General features: G+C 35.6%; 2 protein-coding genes across 21 annotated transcripts in view; one reads left to right on the plus strand and one right to left on the minus strand.

The window, feature by feature from the left end:
- brd8b (bromodomain containing 8b) overlaps positions 1–17975 on the plus strand; it is a 42416-nt gene extending 24441 nt beyond the window's left edge. For 4 of the 19 annotated variants that reach the window (XM_017358993.3, XM_073921214.1, NM_001431083.1 and 1 more), the window contains 5 exons: positions 1506–1574; positions 2937–3219; positions 7550–7642; positions 15346–15390; positions 17288–17975. In XM_017358993.3, the coding sequence (XP_017214482.1) occupies positions 1506–1574; positions 2937–3219; positions 7550–7642; positions 15346–15390; positions 17288–17347 (550 nt within the window). In that variant the 3' untranslated portion in view covers positions 17348–17975. Of the gene's footprint in view, positions 1–1505; positions 1575–2936; positions 3220–7549; positions 7643–11636; positions 12051–15345; positions 15391–17287 lie in introns of those variants that run through there. The other 15 variants (NM_212777.2, XM_073921216.1, XM_005157127.6 and 12 more) reach the window with 4 other exon arrangements.
- Positions 17976–17989: 14 nt separating this feature from the next.
- On the minus strand, positions 17990–22009 carry si:ch211-39i2.2. Of its 2 annotated transcripts, XR_011006092.1 has the most exons (3): positions 21755–22009; positions 18515–19807; positions 17990–18343 (listed from the first exon to the last, which is right to left on the minus strand). XR_011006092.1 is itself a non-coding variant. In NM_001258317.1 (2 exons), exons 1-2 carry the CDS (start codon positions 21909–21911, stop codon positions 19356–19358), a joined length of 609 nt encoding a protein of 202 aa, NP_001245246.1. In that variant the 5' UTR covers positions 21912–21982; the 3' UTR covers positions 19035–19355. The 2 variants fall into 2 exon arrangements, 1 of the variants encoding a protein (NP_001245246.1); NM_001258317.1 differs by lacking the exon at positions 17990–18343 and having other exon boundaries at positions 19035–19807; positions 21755–21982.
- Between the last annotated feature and the right edge of the window lie 2236 nt (positions 22010–24245).

The raw sequence follows: 24245 nt of genomic DNA on the forward strand, positions 1-24245 counted from the left end.
AATTGAAGTACACATTGCTGAACACCCCAAACATCTTCGAAAATACTAAAAAATATCCCGACATTAGTTTTGCTCCATTGCTGCAACTTTATTACAGACAATTCAGAAATGCAACTTAAATAATATATTTTATTTTAATTTTAGTATATATTGTTTTAATTTTCATTCATTTAAATTCAAATAAAAGGCAAAAAATAATAGGTAAGAGCAAAAGTAACAGCAAGACTAAATGGCAATGCCGCTCTCCCATCCCATTTGGTTCAAGTCTACCTCAGATTTATTTAAAAAAATGATCCGAGATGAGCGTAGAGCTCTGCGAGCAGAGGCAGGAGTGGGTGTGGCCAGTAGACCAGGAGAAAAAGAGGGGAGCGAAGAACTGTTGTCAGTTGGTTTACAAAAGGTGAGACAAATTATAAGGAGACCCAGGATTTTATAGTTTACAAAGTAAAAATGCAAAGAAATAAACAGTAAGTTATTTAATGTCCGGCTACATTTGTTATTTGTAATTTCATATAAACATAACTACAATTTATTATATCATCATAAAGATAATCGTGTTTATATAAACACTATAAATGTTGAGGACTTTTCTCCTCCTCAATCCGCGGGTCTTAATGCAGACACAGTGGAAAGCAGTGCAGCAGGTCTCTTGCCCTGTCTATTCCAATCATAAACACTGCCTATGTTTAAAATTATCCAGATTTCCGGCAAACACAGCAGCACGGATATAGGTGAGGTGTATGAATGGTAACAAACTCAACTGATAAAAAAACAAAGTCCGCCATTCTCTAATTCTCGTACAGCTCTTTCGAACAAAATTGCTTGCTGCAAACCAACAACTTAGCTGTATCGGCCCTGACAGAATCGCAGGGAGAAACATCAACAAACCCTGTGGATCATGGAAACCAACACATAAGGTCCGTGCCGTGCGTGGACACGGTCTCACCCAGTCTTTGGGTCTTACAACTTGGCAGGTCTGACTTGCTTTCGAAAAGCACGTGATCTCATGAAAAATTGAGAAGCAGGGTATTCTAAAAGGATAAGAAAACTCTTCTATAAATAATAATGAGAAACCGACGCATCACTCCACTAGCATATTCACGCTACGTCACCAATTTTAATCCCGCCCCAAAAATTGTTTTAAACCCGGAAGATGAAATTAGCTGATAAAAGCTCAAAATGATCCAGTTTTCCCCACAATTAAAGCTGACAGGTGCTTACGTTGTCTTAAATGATGCTCAACACACATAATACTGTTAAGATCTCAAAAAATGTACACCAGGGTGTCTTGAACCTTTAAAAATAACCAACTAGTGGTACAACCAGGCACTTTCTTACATTTGTTATGTTCATTTAAAGTTTAAATATGTTTTATGGCTTTATGTGCAAATTTTATTTGGATGGAGAATGACCAAAATAGCTCTTTTGTTCACAAATGTAGCCGACACTTTTGTTATAATCTGTTATAATATTTATCATGAGCATCATTCATGGTTTTGTTTCAGGTATGCAAGTGTGTTTCTGCAGCCTGTGTCTGATGACATCGCGCCAGGGTATCACAGCATTGTACACAGGTACCAAGATGACATCCTCTTATAAATAATATTGAAAATGTGAATAGAACACATAATAGAAAAAGAGTTTCACAAACTTTGCAAGGTTATAAATGAATAAATTTACAAGTAATTAATACATTTATAATATTTACAAGTAAATGTACATAAAAATACAGAATTTTGAATTAAATCATATACCCATGTATACTTGTTTTAAATCTTAATCAAATGCATAACTCATAAATAAATAAATGTATGCATATGTATGTTTTATAATGAAATTGTATAACACGAGTTCATCTTTTAATTATTAAAATTTCCTCAAACATTTAAAGGTAATCCAGACAATTTTAAATGAGAACATTTCTAAAATAATTCCTTTTAATTATTAAAAATTAGAATTTAGAAAAAAATAAACCGAATAAAACTAATTTGATTTGCTCAATTATAAGCTATTTATTAGATAATTTATATTAATTAGACATGCTCTTTGAATACTAAAATTTTAGGCTGCATTTACACTGCAGATCTTGATAGTCCAGATTTTTTGACTATCTGATTTTTTTTTATGACCTTCTTACATTATCTTTTTTAAAGTGACTTGTATTATGTCTGCGTTTACAGTGCACATAGCAAATGGCGTAATGAAGAGTGGTCGTTGACCGACTGTCCATTTCTCCATTCAAGTATTTAATCTGTTCGCAGGGTTTAATTTTTTTTATTTAATTATTTTTTTGACAAGTTGTTTTACTGTAGTTTGACAGAAAAGTTTTTTCAATTGTCCATCTTTAAATTAAGGCTTGTTTAAAACAATGGGGATTTTAATGGCATGTTCATGGGGTGATTTATGCACGGTTTGTAAGCAATAGTATTAATTTAGTTTATATTTTCTTGTGGAGGATGTTGTGCTCACGCTCTCTCGTTAACATCCTTAAATACTTGTGCTACATGACAGTATAAAAGCTTTTTTTGCCCTAGTATATGAGAGTTTGTCTATTCTGATGTCTGTTCTGAAATTAAAGCATCAGAGTTGATGTCATTCGCTACGGTTTGTAATGATGCACGACTCGCATTGACAGGTTAAAATCCGATCTACCTGCTTATACTGCAGACATGAATTCGCACATATGAACCAGGCCTGAATCTGATTTCAGTAAATTGTAATCCATGTGAATTTTTTTCCTGCTTACATGTACATGAGCCATATCCAAACTGTGCCACATGGGAGAAAAAAAAGGAATTGGGTGACTTTAACCATGCAGTGTAAATGCAGCCTTGTATACCTATTAAAATATAATGGTACTTTTAAATGGTAAATTCAGGAAACATTATAGGATTTTTAGCATATAGTTTATGCTCTCCCCCCCCCCTCTCATTCAGACCAATGGACCTCTCAGCCATCAAGAAGAACATCGAGTCTGGCCAGATCCGCACCACAGCCGAGTTCCAGCGGGACATAATGCTGATGTTCCAGAACGCAGTGATGTACAACAGCTCGGATCACGACGTTTATCACATGGCCCTGGAGATGCAGAGAGACGTTCTGGAGCAGATCCAGCAGTTCCTGGCCACTCAGCTGATCATGCAGACGTCAGAGTCGGGCATCAGCACCAAGAGCCTGCGCGGAAGAGAAGCCAACCGCAAACAAGACCCCAATGAGAAGGTTAGAGACACACACACACACACACACAAATCATCACAAACACACACAAACATACAAACCACGAGTGGAAACAAGATGCTGTGGAGAAGGTTGGAGGAATATCAGCACTCAGACACACATCGCACACAATTAGGAAACATATTCAATAACACAATTTCAGCTTCAAACTTTTGGGCAGTGACACTTAAGTCTGTGTGAAATAAAAAATTACAGTGTTTATTTTGCTAGCGCACATTTTTGTTCCTAATAATTAAAGGTGCTGTTTGTAAGTTTTTGACTCTTCTAATTCATAAAAATACCATAAAATGTTTGCAGATATTTAAGAAACATGCAAAGTGAACATTCTTGTTTATCGGAAAAACAATGCTGAAGTCAGATATTCTGCTTTCAAAATGTGCGTTATGTGCCGACTTAAACTACGGCTGCAGCCGGCGATCCACAAGATTAGCTGAGCCCAGGCGGGGGTGGGGGCGGAGTTGAAAACGGAGCTGTCAAGCCGAACACTTCAGTGCTCAAAATTGCGATCACATGGCATCATCATCGTTTATTTTTGATTTTTAACTACAATAGATTTACAGTACTAATAAAACAGAATACAGTCTCTACAAACTATAGCTTTTAAACAACAAGGAAATAATTTATTAAATTTAAGTAGCCTGTATAACAAGTGCATGAGAGAAGTAAGGGGAAACGAGAGGGTAATAGAAACATTAAAAGTAAATAAATATCAACGAATAGGTCTATTAAATACAAAGCAATAAGCACAAATTATAGGAGTTCACTTTTTAGGCTAATACTTCTTCTTTGAGTTTGCTAAAAAGGAGTTTATGTTTTTTTACAATGTTAAATATAAAGCTTTCCAATATATATTAATGTAAAACTAAGATTACTTTTGATAATGAAAGCATTTTAAAAAAGAACTTTAATCCAAAAAGATTGAACAAATGGACATTCCCAAAATAAGTGAGCTACACTTTACCCTTATAAACGCATTATTTAACGAAAGATGCTACTGCAGTAAAATATTTGTAATCTTTTAATAAGTATACAAGATGTATACAAAATAGAGATGGCATAAAAAGTTAATTGTTTGTTTTGAAATTTTTGAGACGGAAGTTGTTCAATAAAAAACACGAAACGCGCGTGGTTGTTGTCAAGCGGTGAATCCAGCCAATCGTTTAACATCGGTGTCATCATCGCAGCTCCTGCATAATCTTGTATAAAAATATGAGGGTTTCACGGTATCGTGATTACTCCTCTAAAATGTATTATTTTTGAATGTCTGAGTAAAAAACAAAAACTTTTTTCCTCTTTCATTGATTTCTGCTGTCTTCATTAGTTTCAAAAACACAGATTTCTTTGCATTTTAAAATGGCATCTTTGGATATCTGTTGTGCTTAAAAAACAACTTACAAATACCGTAGCAACAGTATAACAGAAAATTTTGTCGGTTTTAAAAACCTTGACACTTCCAAACCGCGGTATACCTTGAAATCGATTATCCTCCCATGTCTAGTTGAATGTTTTCTTTTCATATATTCAATAATAGATATTGTTTTTTTGTGTGTATTTTTCATCCAAAATGTATTTTATTTTATTTCATATATTGATTTTAAATCTTTAGTTAACAATAACAACAATGATCTATTAAGTGAAAATCATGTGCAGTAAGGGAAAAAAATATATACCTCTAGAAAAAAAAACAAGATTCTTGATCCTTTTCCAGGATATAGACTGGGGTGTTTTTCACAAAGCAAGCTTGAGACTTCATGTCTCAAAGACAGGACATCAAAGTACATCAAAGTGTCTGTGGACATCTGAAATGAAGTATCGCGGACAGTGAAATGGTTTAGGAAGTCGCAGAAAGAAGAGTTTAAAAAAAACTGCTTCCTGTGCATCACAGCATGCAGCTTTATTTATGAGGTTGACACTGTGGGATTGGCTTTCTATAGAAGCAGCGTGAATTCTAAAAACACTTTTTTACCAAGATAAAACCATTTGCCTCAAATATTTGGCTCACAATGGCACAGACCAGCCAATATCTTTAACTTCACCTTATTTCAGTCTGACTGAGAATGAATGAGAGGCTAAATTGAAGCGTCATCAGGAAATATAACTCGTAATGTCTCTAGGCTGCAGAGTTAATGGCCATCAATGCACACAAAATAGATTTGTGACCAGCGACTGAGTCTGACGTTGTTGTAATGCTCTCAGGTAATCTGCACAAATTGATTTTCTGGCTCTTAATGGTATGGCTGTGCTCAAATAGTCATTTTAACACTTAGTTGCTGAACTAAGTTTTATTTAAAATGCTGAAATGCAGGAAAAGTGTCACTGTCCAAATACATATAATATCAATTTATTAATATGGTGAATTTTAAGTCTTGTAAAAAAAAACTGTCTACTCACATTTCACCCCAAAATAAGAGCCAGATGTTTAACTGTCATGAAAATGTCACAATGTGAAGACATTGTAAGTTTCTTTAACATAAGGTGCGTTCAGAAAGTATTCAGAAAACTTGCATTTTTACATTATGACTTTTTTTTATTTATATTTATGTACTGTAGACTAATGTGAAAAAAAGACATTCAGTATTAAATAAATGCATATTTCCACAGTACATAATTTTGCATTTGTTTATATTTTTCTGAAGAAAGAACAAAAATAGTGATAGAAAGGCAAAATGGCATGGATTTATTTATTGACTATTCCATGTTTCCCTGAGATTTGGAACCAAATAACTCCAAATCAGAAATAGTTAGGACAGTATGGAAAACACAAATAAGACGAAAGTAGTGATTTCCAAATTTACTTTGACTTGTATTTTATTGGAGACAATATGAACACAAAATATTTCATGTTTTGCCTGGTCAACTTCATTTCATTTGTAAATATACATCCTTTCTTGTCATTCAGACCTGAAACTAGGGCTAGTAATCAGGTAAATTAGTTAAATCATAATATGATTAGGAACAGGTGATGTCAACAAGTGATTGTAATCATGATTTGGTACAAAAGCAGCATCCAAGAAAGGTCTAGTCCTTTAGGAGCAAAGAAGCCGTTTGGATATTTTACCTTTATTAGTGCATAACATAGTTAAAAGATTCAAGAAATCTGGAGGAAGTGCTGTGCGTAAAAGACAAGGGTGGAAGCCTAAACTGAACTAACGTGATCTCTGATCCACCAGGCGGCATCTATTAGCGATATCACCACATGGGCTCAGGACTACTTTGGCGAACCTTTGTCAAGCACCACAATATGTAGTTACATCCACAAATGCCAATTTAAACTGTACTGTGCCAAAAGGAAGCCCTATGTTAACAGTGTCCAGAAGCGCCGTCAATTTTTCTGAGCTCAGAGGCATCTGATATGTGTTGCGGGAACCAAAATTGGTATATTTGTTTATTAAAAAAACATGAGGAACACTTTAAATGTTAACTGTATTGTCTGCAATAAAAAACAAGTCAAAGTAAATTCAGAAATCACTACTTTCTTTTTTTATTTGCATTTTCCATGCTGTCTCAACTTTCTCTGATTTGGGGTTTTTAAAAAAATTACTATACGACCGAAATAACGGCTGAAAACTGGTGTTTTTTTTTCTCAATGTTTGCATTCAAATAACTCAAACTCTAATTTTTCAGTATTGAATTCTACTAAATAGGTAATTTACTGAGAAACATCTGAAGAATAAGTCATTTCTAAATTAGAGATGTACGTTTGCCTTTTATGAAAACATGTTGCATGAAACATGGCTGCCTGATTGCCATAAATACTACTTTTTTATGTATAAAAAGACCTTTATTTAGGTCTGTAATTCCAGAAACATCCCAATGTGATTTAGATTCAGATTTTTTTGCGGCAAACCTCACATTTGTTGTTCAATTTAAAGTTAAGTTACAGAGATCTTTAAGCATTTTGTAACAAAAAACATTTTTGTCCATAATTGCCACAATATTTTTAGCGAATTGAGGGATTTTATTCGAGATTTTGTGTTTTCAATATTTTAAAATGTGCATTAACACAGGGTAATAAAAACACAGCTAAAATATTCAGATTTTTAACATGACAAAATGCAAAACAATGGAGTGTGAATACTTTCTGACTGCAGCGCTTTTATTTTGAGCTGAAGTGTGATCAAAGACATGAAATCCAAAGGCGATTTAATTCCCGCACACTTCTAGATGAAACCCTTTCTGATAGAATCCAAACAACAGACTTTTTGGCCCTTACACACACTCACTCACGCACACCCTCTCTCTCTTCTGAACTTCTGAAGTCCCTAACAGTAAGGCTAGCGTTACTTGCACTAACACACAGTCTCATATGTAGACCCTGAGTCCTGCACACAAAGAGCCTCATTTAGAGCCAGAACCACCAGCCAGAAGGAAAAGGAACAACTCCAAACAAGACACTGTTGAGAAGGTCAGTGTTGTACACACACAAACATACACTCAAGGAGAATCAAGGGAAGCGCAGGTGAGACTACTGATTTACTAACCCACGCACAGACATGGCAAATCTAACACAAGGACTAACTCGATTGTTTCTTGCATCTTTGCTCACAATACAACATTTAATGTTCAATGTTTTCTAAATTCATGTAAAACGTTTAGCCAGCATTTGAAGTGGGTCAAAACAAATGTCAAATTTGCCCCGAGTCAAGAGTAGGTATTCAACAGTTTCAGGACAACTTTAAACTGTTTTGATTTACTTCAAATGTTGACGTCTGTCTGTCTGTCTGTCTGTCTGTCTGTCTGTCTGTCTGTCTATTAGGGCTGAACTAAATGTAAAAACAAAAATAAATTATCATGGTAATAGTATATGCAATTTCTGTATAGTAGAGGAGTGTAATTAAAATAAATCATATTTATTTTATGTTCTAAGCCAGGTGTGTCAAACTCAATTCCTGGAGGGCCGAAGCCCTGCACAGTTTTGTTCCAACCCTGCTCCAACACACTTACCTGTAGGTTTCAAACAAGCCTGAAGGACTCAATTAGTTTTATCAGGTGTGTTTAATTATGGTTTAATTACTAAACTGTGCAGAGCTGCGGCCCTTTTGGAACTGAGTTTGACACCTGTGCTCTAAGCAATTATATAGTGCATGCGTAAGTTAATATCCAAATTTGACCAATCAGATGGGGACTTACTATACCTGCCTTTCCTGTTGGTGCTATTGTAACATTCGCTTTACTGGGCAAATGTGGTGCTTTAGAGCAGAGATTTGAAAAATGAATAAAATGGTGGGAGTTGGTTTTCTATCATTCATAATGTTTTAGGCTGTTGTTTGAGAAGATTTTCAATTCTCTCAGAGTGACGTATTTTTTAAGCGTAAAGCAGTTCATTTTCTAATTTTCTCTTCCCAAAAAGTATGGAGTGTTTGCAGCAAACAGGCCAGCCTGTGGTACAAATACTGTGGTATGTGTGTGTAAGATAAGTATGCCTGCACAGGAGCAACATTAGGAGAAGGCTATGCTGGAGAATGACTGATTGTGTAGAATAACTGAATATGTAAAGCACTGATTATATATGTTAAACATTCATATGAAGCTATGTGTCAGAAGCTAGAGTGAGTAACATATTATCAAGTTATTATGCTATCATGATAATGTATGTAAGCACTTAGTTCTTTTGCATAAGTTGCATTTATGAAGGACATCTCTGGTATGAATTGCTTACGAGCTAGTGGGCTGAGAGCCAAGAATAACAGGACCACCTAGATTCAAAACTTATCCAAGAAAGGTCAGGGGTTAAAAGGAGACACCTAGGGGTGTGTCAAATAATCTGTTTAAAGATTGTGGAAGACACTGAGACTTTAGAAAGAGAGAAGCAAAGAAAGGAATGCTCTGAGATCTCCTCTGCTCTTTCTTGGCTTTATTATAAAGAATAAAGTTTATTTTCTGATATTCAAAACCTCCCATCTGATAATTTCTAATTGATAAGAAGTCGGAAATTATGACAAATGACACCCAAGATGGGTCTGAATACGACATAGTCCACATGTATATGGTATTTTTATTAATGGAGTTTTTTCAGCCTTCATTAAAAAAAAAAGACACGCTGATTTTCACAGAGGCAAAATGTTACGAGTTTAAAACGTTTAAGTGGGATGCTGTAACATTTAGGTGAAACAGGTGTAATGTGTGCGACAGATCAAGGATGAGGCAGGAATCCATTCTTTATTTAAGCTTTTTTTACTCAGTGGTTTAAACAATATATAACAATAATGAATGGAAAAAAAGAAATAAGCATATACAATAATTCTCTTTAAACAAAAACAATGAGTGTAAGCCAAATCAAAGAAATTAACAAAACAATCCTTAAATCTAAAGTCTGAACTAAATATAATAATATATAAATAATAATATAAAATAAATAATACAAATAAAAACTTAAGTGTATATGACACCCGAATTAAACTAATTAAACTACAAAACTCAAAATTACATAGGTGGCAAAGAACTAGGGTTTGGCCGAAAGGCGATGCCATCGTCCATCGCCGATGGCCAATAGACAACACTGATCCTTCACCCCGCCCTCATAGCAAACCTGCTCATGAAAAATACTTACTTTGGCCCCGTTTACACTGATACGTCTTAGTATTGAAATAGCATTTTAGAATGAAAATGATCCACATCCACAACGTGTCCATCCGCTAAAAACGCACATCACGGGACCCCACACACACACAGCCACACATGCGCCCGTCTGAGCTGAGCTCCAGAGAGCAGTGCACGTCGGACAGTTTATCAAGGATGTACCGCTGGATCACGTCTAACTATAGTTGTTAAACGTGATATTTAGTGCATCTTGTTTCTATCTAACGACTCTTCTGTCTTTTGAATCTTATCGGGTAACGTGTCACAGCATCAGTACACTGCTTCAGTCTTTTACCTTCACACTTGTACTAAGTCATTTTAGTGAAAACCTCAGATACTGTTTGATTGTGCACCTTTTTTACCAACCAAAAATGCTCGCGGATTGGTGGAACCGACACGGTCATAGTGATAATGGACAGATGCTGAACCAATAAGAAACCTAAGAGTTGAGTAAGAAGCGGAGGGAGTGAGAAAAATAAAAACGCACAAAAAAAAAACATCAAACATAACACAAAACAACACACAGGGCCTTAACAGATACATGTTTGCACCTTGACATTGTTTTTGCTGCCTGAATAAAATTCAATTAAACCAGGAAAAATTCTATTATCTGTTTATTTTAATATAATCAATATATAAATAAAAGATTTTTTTAAACAGCTAATAAAAATAGCATTTTCCTATGGGGAAAGGTTGTATCACAGGAAATATAATTTTTTGCTATACTAAACAACATTACATATCACATGTACACTGCAAAAATGCTTTTCTTTCTGTTTTTGTTGTTTTCAGTCCAATTATCTTAAGATTCTTAAATCAAGAAGCATTTTCTAGACAAGCAAGTCCTATTGTCTTGTTTTAATATATAATATACTAATATTAAATTATAATTTTTTCTGAAAACAAGCTAAATAGTCTTCCAATGAGGTAAGCAAAATTATGTCGTTTTTGGTTTTGGCATAAAATTATTTTGCTAACCTTATTAGCAAATTATTTTTCTGGTTTTAAGGAAAAACTCACTTAATTTTGGCATATTATTTCTTAAAACAAGACTATGTTTTGTAAAAAAATTATTAAATTTTAAGAATTTTTAGATATGTGGACTAGTCCAAGTAATCTTAGGTAAGAAAAGCATTTTTAAATGTATTCACAGTATCATGCAGCCCATCTGTCTATTTAACTGTCTGTCTGTGTATCTGTCTATCCCTCTGTTTGTGTGTCTATCATACTCTCTGATTGACTGTCTATATATATATATATATATATATATATATATATTAAGCATATATATATATATATATATATATATATATATATATATATATATATATATATATATATATATATATATATATATATATATATATATATATATATATAAAAATACAAATATAAATTGTTCCTGTCAAAAGTTTGGAATAATTAAGATTATTCATTAATTTTGATGAACAATGAAGACGCACTTAGAATATTCTTAATCAGTAAATTAGTAAATCAAAAAATATTCTGATGATTATTATTATCAATGTTAAATATGAGGTATTCATTTATCTTTTCTTTAAAATCTTACTGACTCCAAACTTTTGATCAGTGGAGTATGTTTAACTGTAAACATGACAGAATTTGTAATAATTGTTTAAATATAATTATATAAACAATGTATTTGAGTATATGTGGTAATTGTTGGGTTAAACTGCATTTTGGTGTTTTCTGTTTGAATCTTTTTGCCATTTTTATTGTTTAGTTGTTTTTGTTTTGTTTTTTAACACACCAGACCAAAGTGAACTTGTTTTCTTTTTTGTTTGCATGGTTTTGTCCAGTGATGTTTCACACTAAGCAGTGCCCGGTGTGATTGGGTTCATTGAAAAGACTGGACACTCATTGCATCACCATATATTTTGAGTTTATGTTGAATTGCTGCGATCATCATAAAAAATGGTTACAATACACTCACACATACATGAACACCCCATGTCTTCATCCAGCTAACACGCATCAACCACACAAATCTTTCCATTAGAATGAGGTGATTTCTCTCTTTCCATCTTTATTTCATTTAGTCCTCCTTTTCTTTGTCATCTGTGTTTGCTTTTGTTTGTAAAAGAGCTTTGCTAGGATGACCAGATAACCATACAAGGACACATTTGAATGTGAATCTAGTCCAGTGTAAAAGTTAATGTTTCTGTATTAATTCACAACCTTCAGAAAACAAACAATAAAATGCAGAAAATGTGTATTTTTTAGGATTTATTACATCAGAGGTTTCCAAACTTTTCAACCCGCGACCCCAAAATAAGAACGCCAGTGACTCATGACCCCCACATTTCTTAAAAGTAGTTATAAATATACAAATATTGTTTTTTTTTTTATGTAACTATGAACTATTTTTGTCTTCTGTCTGTTATGAATAAAATATGGCAATTCTAATAGTTTAAGAAGTCCCCGTTTACATTAATATGGTTTAGTTGTAAAATGCATTACTTTTGCTAGGGTGACGTTTTCAGTTCGCATAGTTTTCGAGCCCTAAAAACAGAGCTTTTTGGAAACACTGAAGAGGCCGTTTTGGTTTTAAAGCGCTGCTGATCTGTGTCAGTGTGAATGGGAGGCATCTGAAAACAGACCTGGCTGCAGATATTCGCTACCTGAGTGGGGCTTTTTCCTCAATATGAAGTCCACAAATCTCAGACTTGCATCCTTTTCATGTAAGTTCAGACTTTGCAAGTTTATAACGAACACCGGAGGATGCGAGGACATATCGGGTAAATCTTTGAATGTAACAGCAGGATTTTAATAATGTTATTTACCATGGCTATCTTAACCATAAAATGAAAATATGATATAAAGCACTGTCTTTTTTTAAATTTTTATATTAACAACTTAAACATAATAGACACCAAAAATGTGAAGACATCGTGTCCATATTTATATGACCGTCATTTTCACTGTATGCAAAATTATGACAAAACACGAAGCCTACTAACTGGCTCTTTTCATTTCGTGAAAAATATGAACCATCAGGCCCACTTTGTGGTTTTGACAATATGTGCTTAATGTCAGGCTATATGCACACAATTAAGGTTATCAGAGGAAATGCATGGTGAAATATAAAATAGCCATCTCTTTCGCTGAATATAATAATCAGTAAGCTATAATTTTAATAATAATTATAAAAGTATAACGTACAGTAAGTTTATACAATATCTGAAATAAAAGCAAGCAATCAGTCAAACATGCAGAATCAGTGTATGCAGTTACATAAATTAACAGGTATATTAACTTATCTTTGCACTCAGCCAAGCCACATTACCTGAGAAAAAGTAAGCTTATACATTTGAAAGACTGAGTCTGTAGATATAAGTCTACACAAGATGAATTATAGATCGCGATTAACAACTACAGAGAGATGAGATACAGGGGAAGATTCAGGATGGACTGGCTGATGTTCGGCTACTCTCAGCCGGGCAGGTGTGCTCTGAGCTCCCGCTGGCTGCCTGGAGCTCAGACATGGAGTATGCTGAAGCAGCTTTTAGCGCATACCAGAGTGTGTGTGTGGTCACGTGATGTGCATTGTTAGTGGTGTATTATGAATCGTTTCAGAAATGATAGATGAAACGTCAATGTGGACGTGGATTGTTTTCGCTCTAAACGCCATTTTAAAATGAAAAAGTATTAGTGTAAATTAGCATCGTGCTAAAGAGGGGTTTGGGAATAAATTAATAGCTGAACAAATCATATGGGAGTCGTTGGGATAATTAAGTAAAAATAAATGCATATTATAAGACAACAAATTTGTTTTTGACCTTGCATGCATATCAGACTGCTGTTTCAGAACCCAAAACCAAAATATGACCCTTTTTAATGCATAACAGCAGCTCTTTAAGTAAAGATAAACAAAAGTTGTTTGATTCAACAAAATTATTTAAGGTAACAAGATTTTTTTCACAGTACAGGTGGCATTCAGTTCAGTAGCTGCAATGCTTGATTTCACTCCATTGAAAGTAAATGAGAAGCATTTAGCCTAATTCACCATGTTAAAGGGCCATGAAACCCCCTCGTTTCAGCAGGGTGTTTTCACACCTCTACTTTGGAAAGTCAGAAAAGTGGGCGTGTCCAGCTCTGTTTAGGGGGGAGTGTCGGAGGAACTAAAGTGGGATGATGTGGGAGTGTCTATTTGGGCACGCGCGAGTTTCAGAGTCAAAACACACACACACACACACACACACACACACACACACAGGAGAAAGTGATGATGTTTACATGGACATCTGTAGTCAAATTATTTGCCAAATTATTAAATGGTGGACTTTAACTGCAGTTTGGCTCTTTCATTCAGGGAATTCATTCATGTCCCTCGCGACAAACGAGATATTTGATTCAAGGATCTGCTCTAAGCGTGTATTTTTCATGCAATGTTTGATACCGCATGGCGAATGAGAGAAAAAAAAACCTCAGCATTTCCCGGAAACTTAGATGCACACGGCAGGTAGCGTCAGAAAGCCGCGTGTGTTATTCCGGTCACAAAATGCGGTGAAAACCCTACACGAGGTTTAAGTTTTGTTGTGGTGCTAACATGTTTACACTCAGTGCAATAGTTAACTTAGTTCGATACGAACATACTGAATAAACAAAGAGCACTGGTCGCTCACTTACCAAATCTGTAGCAACTAGAGCCGCGTCTTTATTAAGAGGAGACTACAAGCGAATCCGGATCTCAGCGTTTGCAGATGAGAACAGCTCTCAGGTAAACAATAATCCTCCTTAGACACGTAAGTTATTGTTGTCGAGCGTCGCGTACACTGTTAATCCACACGTGACTCCAGCTGAGCTCTCACAGAGAGAAAATGAAAACAAAACTTAACTGCAGCAAACTATAAAAGCAACACTTCACGCTTGTTTTGCCAATACAACGTGGTGTGTCTGTCGTCTAAACACTATGACAGTAATGAATATTAATGAAGTTGCAAAATAGAGCGCGCTGATTGGTTTGAACCAAGCCTTACTCATGCATTAATGCATCACACTGTAAGACGTAATAAGACACACTCTGGCACAGACGTCCAGTCTGCACGCTGGAATACACGCTATTATGTCATGACCGTGACGCAGCTTCAAAAATTCGTTTCAAACTGGAAGTACGAATTTGCTTGAAATAATGCAAAAACAACCAATTCACACTTTTTAGCGAAATATAGGTGTTTTTAGCAGTGTGGGACACATATACGACTGTCAACAGCTCAAAAAATGTGTTTTGGTGTTTCGTGACACTTTGAAACTAATGATTGGGTTTGTGATGTTCTGAATGCAAGTTCATCAAGACGGAGCGTAGCTTGTAAAATCTCTGGTCATTCTAGTTCCTTTGCACACTGTCTCTGTTGTTTTCCTCTCATGATGATGGTTTTAGACTAGTATACCTACCAAATGCTCCCTGTAACACCTGCTTGTGCTCTGCTGTACCTGTCTGTCTGCCTTTCTGGTAGGTATTAAATAGCGAACTCTCTTTTTCTCACTGTGCTGTTTGTCCTTCTACAGGACAGCCTCTCCATGGCCTCTCCTGCTTTCCTTCTCTCTCTCTTTGTAAGTATCCAGGCTGAAGATCACAAGATATTCCCCTGTCCCCTCTTACCAAAACACATACACACATTTATACTCTCACACAGAGCTCTCTGATTGGTTAGATCTGATCATCGCTTCCTGACTGTTCAAAAGCAGCTGAACTTTTGCTGTTATTAACATGTCCCAGGTTTGTATGTTAACAGGCTGTGTGCTATACATTTCCTAGTAGATTTAAAGTGCACAACTGCACATTCATAAAACTTCGGCACACAGGTGTCAAATCCAGTTCCTGAAGGGCCACAGCTCTGCAAAGTTTAGATATAACCCTAATTAAACAGAGAATCTTGAACACAAGATATAGGGCGTACTCACACTATGCTATCCGAACCGTGCCCAGGCCCGTTTCCCGGATCGTTTGAGAAGTGTGAGTGCTCTGAATCAGGCTCAGGCACAGTTCACTTGGCCGGCCCTGGCCCAGTTGGAAAAGGTGTACCAGAGTGCGGTTCACTTGGTCTTTGGCGTTGTATGTTTGTAGTGTGAGTTTAAAACGCGCCTGAGCCTGAAACTGAAAGCGAGACGTGGCTTTAAGGGACTGTTTGATTAAGGATTTATTAATCATTCTTACTGTTCAATAAACGCAAACTGCCTTAGACGCAAACCCCTCACTGCACCACAGCTGCATCTTCAGCAAACCTCCTAAAACCTGCAGCATGAGGACTTTAAAATTGTTTATAAGCGTCAAAAGTGGCTGATCTGTTTGGCGAAATATTTGACGTGTCACTGCATCCTAAACAATATAACTAAAGAAATCTCCACTGTGCTGAGCGAAATCGCTTACTGAACAGCGCATCATCGCTGATGTAAGCGCATCCAGGCCCGAATGTAATGTGAGTGCAGGTTGTCGGGGGAGATGAGAGGGGGGACAAGCGTGCTTTGGCCCGGTTCAAGGCAACTGTACATAGTGTGAGTACGCCCAAAGAGTAACGCTAAATAAATCTCAAACTGACATAGACACTCTTGTCGATGTCAATATTTTGAATTAAATCATACATTTTGATTTAATCAAACTAATGAATACTTTCAGAACATTTGGAATATACAACACTTGTCACATGGGACCATCCTTTAGTTCCTATTATATGGTTCAAAAAAGAAAGAATGTGACATTGGAACAGCACTAGGGTTATACATCCCTTATATCCTTTTAAGCTTCTCTGCTGTTCGATTTTCACAATAACAGTTATAATCATTCACTCTCCTGTAAATTTTTTTTTTTCTTTTTAAAAAATTTCCCAAATGATGTTTAACAGAGCAATTAATTTTTTTCCCAATCTCCCCTATGTTTTTTTTCTTCTGTAGGAAGTCTTATTTGTTTTATTTCAGCTGGAAATAAAAGCAATTTTTAATAAAAAAAAAAAAATAAACATTATAAGGTCAATATTATGAGCTCCCTCAAGCAATATTTTGTTAGATAGTCTACAGAACAAACAATCATTTTACAATGACTTGCCTAATCACCCTAACTTGCCTAATTAATCTAGTTAAGCCTTTAAATGTCACTTTAAATTAAATTCTAGTATCTTGAAAAGTAAAATATTGTGTACTGTCATCATGACAAAGATGATAGAAATCAGTTATTATAAATTAGTTAATAAAATTATGTGTAATAATGTTAGAAAAAAATCTTTCCGTTAAACAGAAATTGGGGGAAAATATTCAGAGGGTCTAATAATTCAGACTATGTATTGCAGCATTTCTCAAGTTTCTTTAAGATGAATCGTTTATATATTACAGCAATGCACAAACACAACCTTGTTGTTTTCCGATCATATCTAGCTGATGTTGCACACTGACGGTCTGGTGTGTTAGCACAGGCTTTGACAGGCTGTTTGAATGGCTCGTGTCTTTGCTCTTCCAGGACGGGGGCACCAGAGGGCGCCGCAGTGCCATTGAGGCCGATATGAAGATGAAAAAGTGAAGCAAGACGTCATCACGAGTTCAAATAAGACTTATTTACCTGTTTCTATAAGGCGTTCGGGCTACGTTTAGTTACTCTGGTTTGATTCAGCAGTTTGCCACGGTCTAGTTAAAATAAATGAGGCTTCAAAAGGACTTGACCTTTTTTCCACAGAAGTCTTTCAGTTCTAGAGCTGAAAAACTGATCCAATGTGCTTTGACTCACTTGTTTACTTGAGTTTAGAGAAGCTGTCATCACTGGCGTCTTAAAACATGCTGAATGTACCACCATGAAGACCACTAGATGTGTAGAAACCAGAATGTTACCTTCTGAAACCTTCCAAGCCATTGATTAAACACAAAGATCATCGTCGCCTTATGACATTGGGGAACGCAGAACGTCAAGAGCAATAAAAATAAGCTCTTCAATGGGAATGAAGATGGATCCTCGGTTTTCTTTTATCTCGATTTCTTTGCCTAGTCAGGATGATTACAGTTTAAAGGCCTAAAGTACTACACTATGTTCTTGAAAGTGAGTGAATCTGTACGTTTAGAAAGAACATATAGTTTTGTACAGGGTCTTCGTGTACAGTGTTTTTGTATAGTGTCGTGAAATGTTTTAATAAAACATGAGTCTGCAAATAAAAAAAGGGAAGTTGATGGGTTATTTTAAAAATAATTTATTCACATTTCAGCACTTTCCAAATACAAATACCGTTACAAATGCTTCACTGTGAGACAATGCCAGCTTGTCCCATTCACGTGAAAACATAAAGCATTAATAAATGACGTCAACATACAAGAGTGGAGTGAGTCACGTTTCAACCCAAACCCTCCTAAATCCCTGAACATCAGTAAACAATAGTGCAGATTCAAAACTGAACATTCTGTAGTCGCAAACACACCCATCACTCAGATCTTACCACACACACACACATAGAAAACACACCTAACAACAACTAGTGACAAAGTAGTGTTTGTTACAGAACTCAAGATATGATGGTGCTGTACTGGATTCCTGGAGGGCCACAGCTCTGCACAGTTTTGCTCCAACCCTAATCAAACACAGCTGATCCAAATAATCAGTGTTCAAGAGTTTAACACCTTGATTAGTTGGAGCAGCCGTGTTTGATTAAGGTTGGAGCAAAACTGTGCAGAGCTGCGGCCCTCCAGGAATCCAGTTTGAGACCTATGTTATTGCATATTGGTTCGAAAGCTTTGGGTCAGTAACATTTTGGAAAAATAAAAAAATAAATAAAAAAATAAAGTAAATATTGGCTATAAACAAATCAAACTAAACCAACTATAAGCTAGTGTTGTCAAAAAGTGTGGACAAAAATATTTCACTAATTATAATATGAAGACATAACTATTTCTGTGTGTAGGATTACAATGCCTGCTAAAAACTAGTGTTTTAAAGCAAAAACAAAACGTAATACTGTACAAATAACTAATAATACAGCATTGCTGCGTTTAAACGATCTTTCAAAAATACTACTGAACCCATCTTTTGAACATTAGTGCTTGTATGCATCTGGTTCTACACTTTTAATTACTTGTTTGTATATTAAACAAAGCATTATAAAATACAGTAACAACAACATACCCGCTTGTTGTGTGTGAGAAATGTTGGCTGCATTATAGCAACTTTCATTGAACTGAAGTGTTTAAACCGTATTCAGTGAATTCTGAATGTAACAGTGAATATCATTGGGGTAAAGTTGGTTTTATATTCGCACGTTCGGACGTTTTCCTTTATCATTTCAGAAAAGCATTCTTGCAAATTCTGAATAGCGAAATTCAGACATTGTTGACAGCCAATGAAATGATCGTAATGTTGTTTTGAAGTCATGCGATTTCAGACCGAATATTCAAAGTGGCTTGGTAACCAATATAGGGACTGTTAAAATGAACGAATGTGCGAATATAAAACCAACTTAACCTCGATGTGAATAACAATGTGCAAAATGAGCTCGTCTTCCTCTGAAACCTCAGCCATGGACTCATTTTTTTCTATTAATACCACAGTGTTAATAAAACTCCAGTACAGTTGGAGTAGCGGATGAGTAGAGCTTGCGTTTGATTATTCGGTATTCTCTTCGAATGCTCAACACCTTCCCTCCACCAAACAGGATCTTCAGCGGAGGCCATCCTCCCAAATCTGCCTGTAGGACCACAGAGACTTCAAATGTTGGCGTGAGACTCTGATCAGGAATAACTGTGCCTAGATTCAGTAGTGTGCCTTTGTTTTCCATGTACATGTGGATCAGAGCTCCCCGTATCCCGCATGGCTCATCCACGGATAATCGCAGGATGTCTCCGGCCAGCCGTGTGGTCATGTGTCTGGGCAAGCGCAGCTCCTGGCAGCGCAGACTTGCTCCTTTGGCCTCATAGAGGCACTTCTCGATGCGTTTGGACAGGTCAAGCTGAAGACACACATCTTCACCTTCTTCCTCTTCCAAACTGCACGCAGATCCCAGACCTGTGGATGAGGAAACAAGCTCAGCTAATTGGACAGAAACTCAACACCTCAGCAGGCTGACTGTGACCCCTGTGGATCATTAGATCAGGAAACCAGCACCGTCAGCCTGGGTTACAGTGTCATCAGCTGATCATGGACTTTAGAATGCAGAATTTGTGTTGCAATTTTAGGAAACGGGAAGTATTGTACGTGCTTGCTCATGAGTGTGTCAGCAATACGATCACAAGTTCTTGAAAATGACCATAATAGGGAGATAATGTGAAATACTGGCAGTGTTGCCAGATGTAGCTGACTGTTTCCAGCCCCAAACCCGCTGAAAACCAAAAAGCACCACCTAACAATCAGTAGACTGTAATACCCTGCTGAGAGGTTGAAGAGGTGTCTCGTTTGGAGATCACATCTGTTTTAAGGGTTTGTATGGGGGGAACGGGGACTATGGCACCTCTTTGGGGGATCATAACAGTTTATAAGTGAACACCAGGACTGGCAGGCACGCCGTTACAAAACCACCCAAGTTTACACTTTCTGCCTATGTCATTTTTTAGCCGCAAAAATAAATAAAAATAATAATAAAAACGCCCAATCTGGCAACACTGAATACTGGGCAAGTATTAAAATTACAATAAATATAATAAGGTGGTACATTATTATATGAGATTGAAACAAATTGCATTACATTCAAAAATAGTTTAAAGAAATCTAATTAAAAAAAAAAAAGACTAATGTGGTCCTTCAACTAGTAACAAAGGTCTGTAGAGATAATTTGTTAATTTTTATAAATGACATTTAAATACGAGATAGATAGATAGATAGATAGATAGATAGATAGATAGATAGATAGATAGATAGATAGATAGATAGATAGATAGATAGATAGATACGTGGTTTAATGGTTTCAAATATTTGTCCATAAACCTAGATTTTATACAAGTATTTTATGGGTTATAAACATTGTTTAGTACATATTTAATATAACCAAATAGTAATCATATATTATAATAATAATACTTTTTTTTGTATTGAGGTGAAGTATTGTATTCAAATGTGAAATTTTATATTCGCACATTCTTTCATTGACAACTTGTGAAACTGTTCTTATATTGCTTACCATGGTACTAGATATTTAATAAGTTTGGTCTGAAATCGCTTACAAGTATGACTTCAAAATCAACATAAGCACGATTTATTTGACTGAACAATTTTGTATTTTGATAGTCATTGGCTGTTAGCATGATTTCTCTATTTAAAACTAGCAAAACAATACTTTTCTTAAATTATATTTAGAAAAAGTTAGGGCGTGTAAACACCGATGACTTGCTTTCGATCATTTTGTTTTCAGTTAGGTTAAAGGATTATGTTGAGGTAGTTTGATTTTCGTTTTTGTTATTTTCTTTTCTTTCAGCACCACTTTGTCCTCCCCTGCATGGTTTATTATTTTTGGATTATTTTGGTTATTATAAAAGTTGCATATAATTAATTTTCGTTGTTGTTATCTATATTATTCTTCTTTATCATTACTATTTTCTGTTTAGCTTTGATTTTTGTACTATAAATTATCTTTTTGGCCGTATTTTGCTTGATGCAAGGTTCTTCTCCCATATTACACAAAACTGTCACAATATAAATGTTATTTACTTCAATACCTAGTCTAACATCAAGAGGTCGTAACAGTCAGAATATAAAACCAACTTTACCCCAATTTTTGTGTGTACGAAAAAAAAAATCAAATGTGTAACGAGTAGCTAAATTACAAAACTTCACGTTTGGGTGAACTATACAGTCATTGTGATTCCCAGTCTCCCCTCAATTTTGAAATCCAATATTTAAAACCAACATACAAAGTTAAAACTTTTGGCGTTATATTACAAAATGTTTAGCGACTGTGCCAACATGAGCCAGTTTCCCCAATAGTGTTTTTCATTATACTTCAGGAGTGAGTGAACTTACTGGAGAAGCTTTGTGCCTTCATGAGTCTACCGCAGTGCTGGAGCGGCTCTCCGTCTCCTCTGAGCCCCGGGATGAGGCTTAGGTCCTCCGCCAGCGTTAGGTTTTCCGGCTCATTCCTGACGGACATGCCGAACACCAGAGCTTGTGTATAGACCATTTTAGCGTGATTTCCTCCGACTGTTTCCCCGAGACCTCACCTAACTCTTCCACTGACGGTTTCTTTGTTTCTTCCATGAATGCGTAAGGTTGAGAAGCGCCGTCTTCCTCCTAGCTGCCGGGTTATATACTGAGCAGTGAGCGCTGTTGTTGCATCAGCTGGAGATTGTGGGATGGGCGACATGATGAGAACACGTGACCATCGTCAGACTACTAGAGTACATGCAACATTACTACTTCTTGCGTTTATACTGCTGATTGTATTGTGTTGTATTATTCATTCGTTTTCTTTCGGCTCAGTCCTTTTTATTCATTAGGGGTCACCGCAGCGGAATGAACCGCCAGTATTGTGTCCCTGGCAGAAAATGCCAGGGACATGCACACTTCTGACTGTCTAGAAATAAACCAAAAAGAATAATAATAATAAAAAAAGAACAATTTGTATTATTCTGGCATTGTAAATCATGATGTAAATCATTTAGGTAATCTTAACGGACCTAAAACATTAAAAGTTTAGTATGATTTACCATCAGACATTTTTTAGAGTTATCTGGTTTCAACTATATGACGTACTTTATAAAAAATAATGATTACAGTTTTAGGTTTTAGAAGTGTAACGGATGCTTGCTAGTGCTTGTTATCATAATGCCATATATAATTTTTCTGGGTTTTAATGATCTAATCTTAAGTAGATACTCATTAGAAAAATGTATCTATAAGTTCTATAAAACATGTGTTGTTAAGTTTAAAAAAATAAAAAAAATTATATATATATATAATTTGTTAATGACAAAACACACCAATGTAGCCTATAGTACTATATAGCCAAGTGATTTCCAGTAAGTATGAAATGTGATTATTCACAGGTGAGATTCACATGACCAGAAAGGCAGCCAGTAAAATCCAGTTTAGCGGCCCTTTCAACTTAAAGGAACAGTTCACCCAAATATGGCTGTCTCTTACTCTCCATTGATTTCAATTGTTAAGTCAGCGTGGACCAGCAAAGGCTTGTTTTGTGTTTGAATGAGAAGGATATTTATGGTTTGGAATCATCTTAAGACAAGGTTTTACAATTATTCTTAATAGTCACCCACTTTGGAAAAAAATCAAGCAAAAACATGTCTAGAGTAAAAGCATGCAGTGCGTCACTAGAATGAGTCTGTAATTGTTACGAAAGAAAAAAAAAAAAAAACCCGTAGCTATCACCAATGTCTAGGTTGCTATAATATATAATACACAGAACATTTAGCTGTTTGCAGCAGATCCTCTGAAAATAGCTTTGACTTATAGCCTCAGTCTTTATAAAAAAAAATGAACTAAATAACTTATTTAATCTCATTACATTATTTTCATGTAAACATTCACTGAAAAGAGTGATATCTTCTGTTGCTTTGTGTGCTAAATTTAAACAAATTAAATAATGTAACTTGTTTAAACTCAACCCAAATAAATTCTTTGCAAACACTTGAAATGGAAATCCAATGAATTATCTTTCAATATATTTTTTTCTTTTAATAATAGTATCTCAAAAGAATACAATGTGTTGCTGTTGTCAAAAAAAGCCGTATGCCTAATCAGAATTGCTCATTAATTTCGCACGCAATTTCAAAGAAACACAATGAATTAAACATGAAAATGTGCTGTGTTAAATCGTAATGGCATTTACTTTTAGGAATAAAATGACGCCAGGAATAACCATGTTTTTTTTTTACCTCTACTTTTACTTGAGTTGATTGTTTTAATGGTAAACGTGATTGAGGCAAATTTACAAAGGCGTTTACATTTAGAAATAAAATGATGCCAGAAATAATGTTTTTCACCTCAATTTTTCGCTTGAGTTTATTGTTTCAACTGTAAACGCGAATGAGGCTAAATAACAAAGGCGTCACTGTGCCGCAAAATTTGCGCCATTTTGCATTGATTAATCTACAAGCGCCAATTCTTAATTTCGCATTTGGTCTGAACCAGCCAGGCAAAAGAGTGTTTCTTGTGAATCAATCTGTATTTACAACTTTAGAACGTGTGTATTTTTGCTTTCAGAAAGAGTTTTTCTCGTCTTTCTGGCATGTGTGAAATCATCTTCTCTGTCTGTTTGCTGTCTGTGAGTCACGTCGTCGAGGGACTTTTTCTCGTGACTTCACCTTTGTTCCTTGTCATTACCCTAGCTGTGACGTCACACCCAATGAACCGTCGTAGCCCACATAATGAGGAACTACCTAGAGTTTTCTAGAAGCGCCGAGAAGTTAAATATGTAAATCAGGAGAGACTAAACCTGAACCTGAATCTCCTGACTGTGTGAACGAGGAAGAAAGCATTTGGTAACCTTTAACCGAGC

The sequence above is a fragment of the Danio rerio genome, chromosome 14 (assembly GCF_049306965.1).
Source record: "Danio rerio strain Tuebingen ecotype United States chromosome 14, GRCz12tu, whole genome shotgun sequence".
Classification (NCBI taxonomy): Eukaryota; Metazoa; Chordata; class Actinopteri; order Cypriniformes; family Danionidae; genus Danio; species Danio rerio.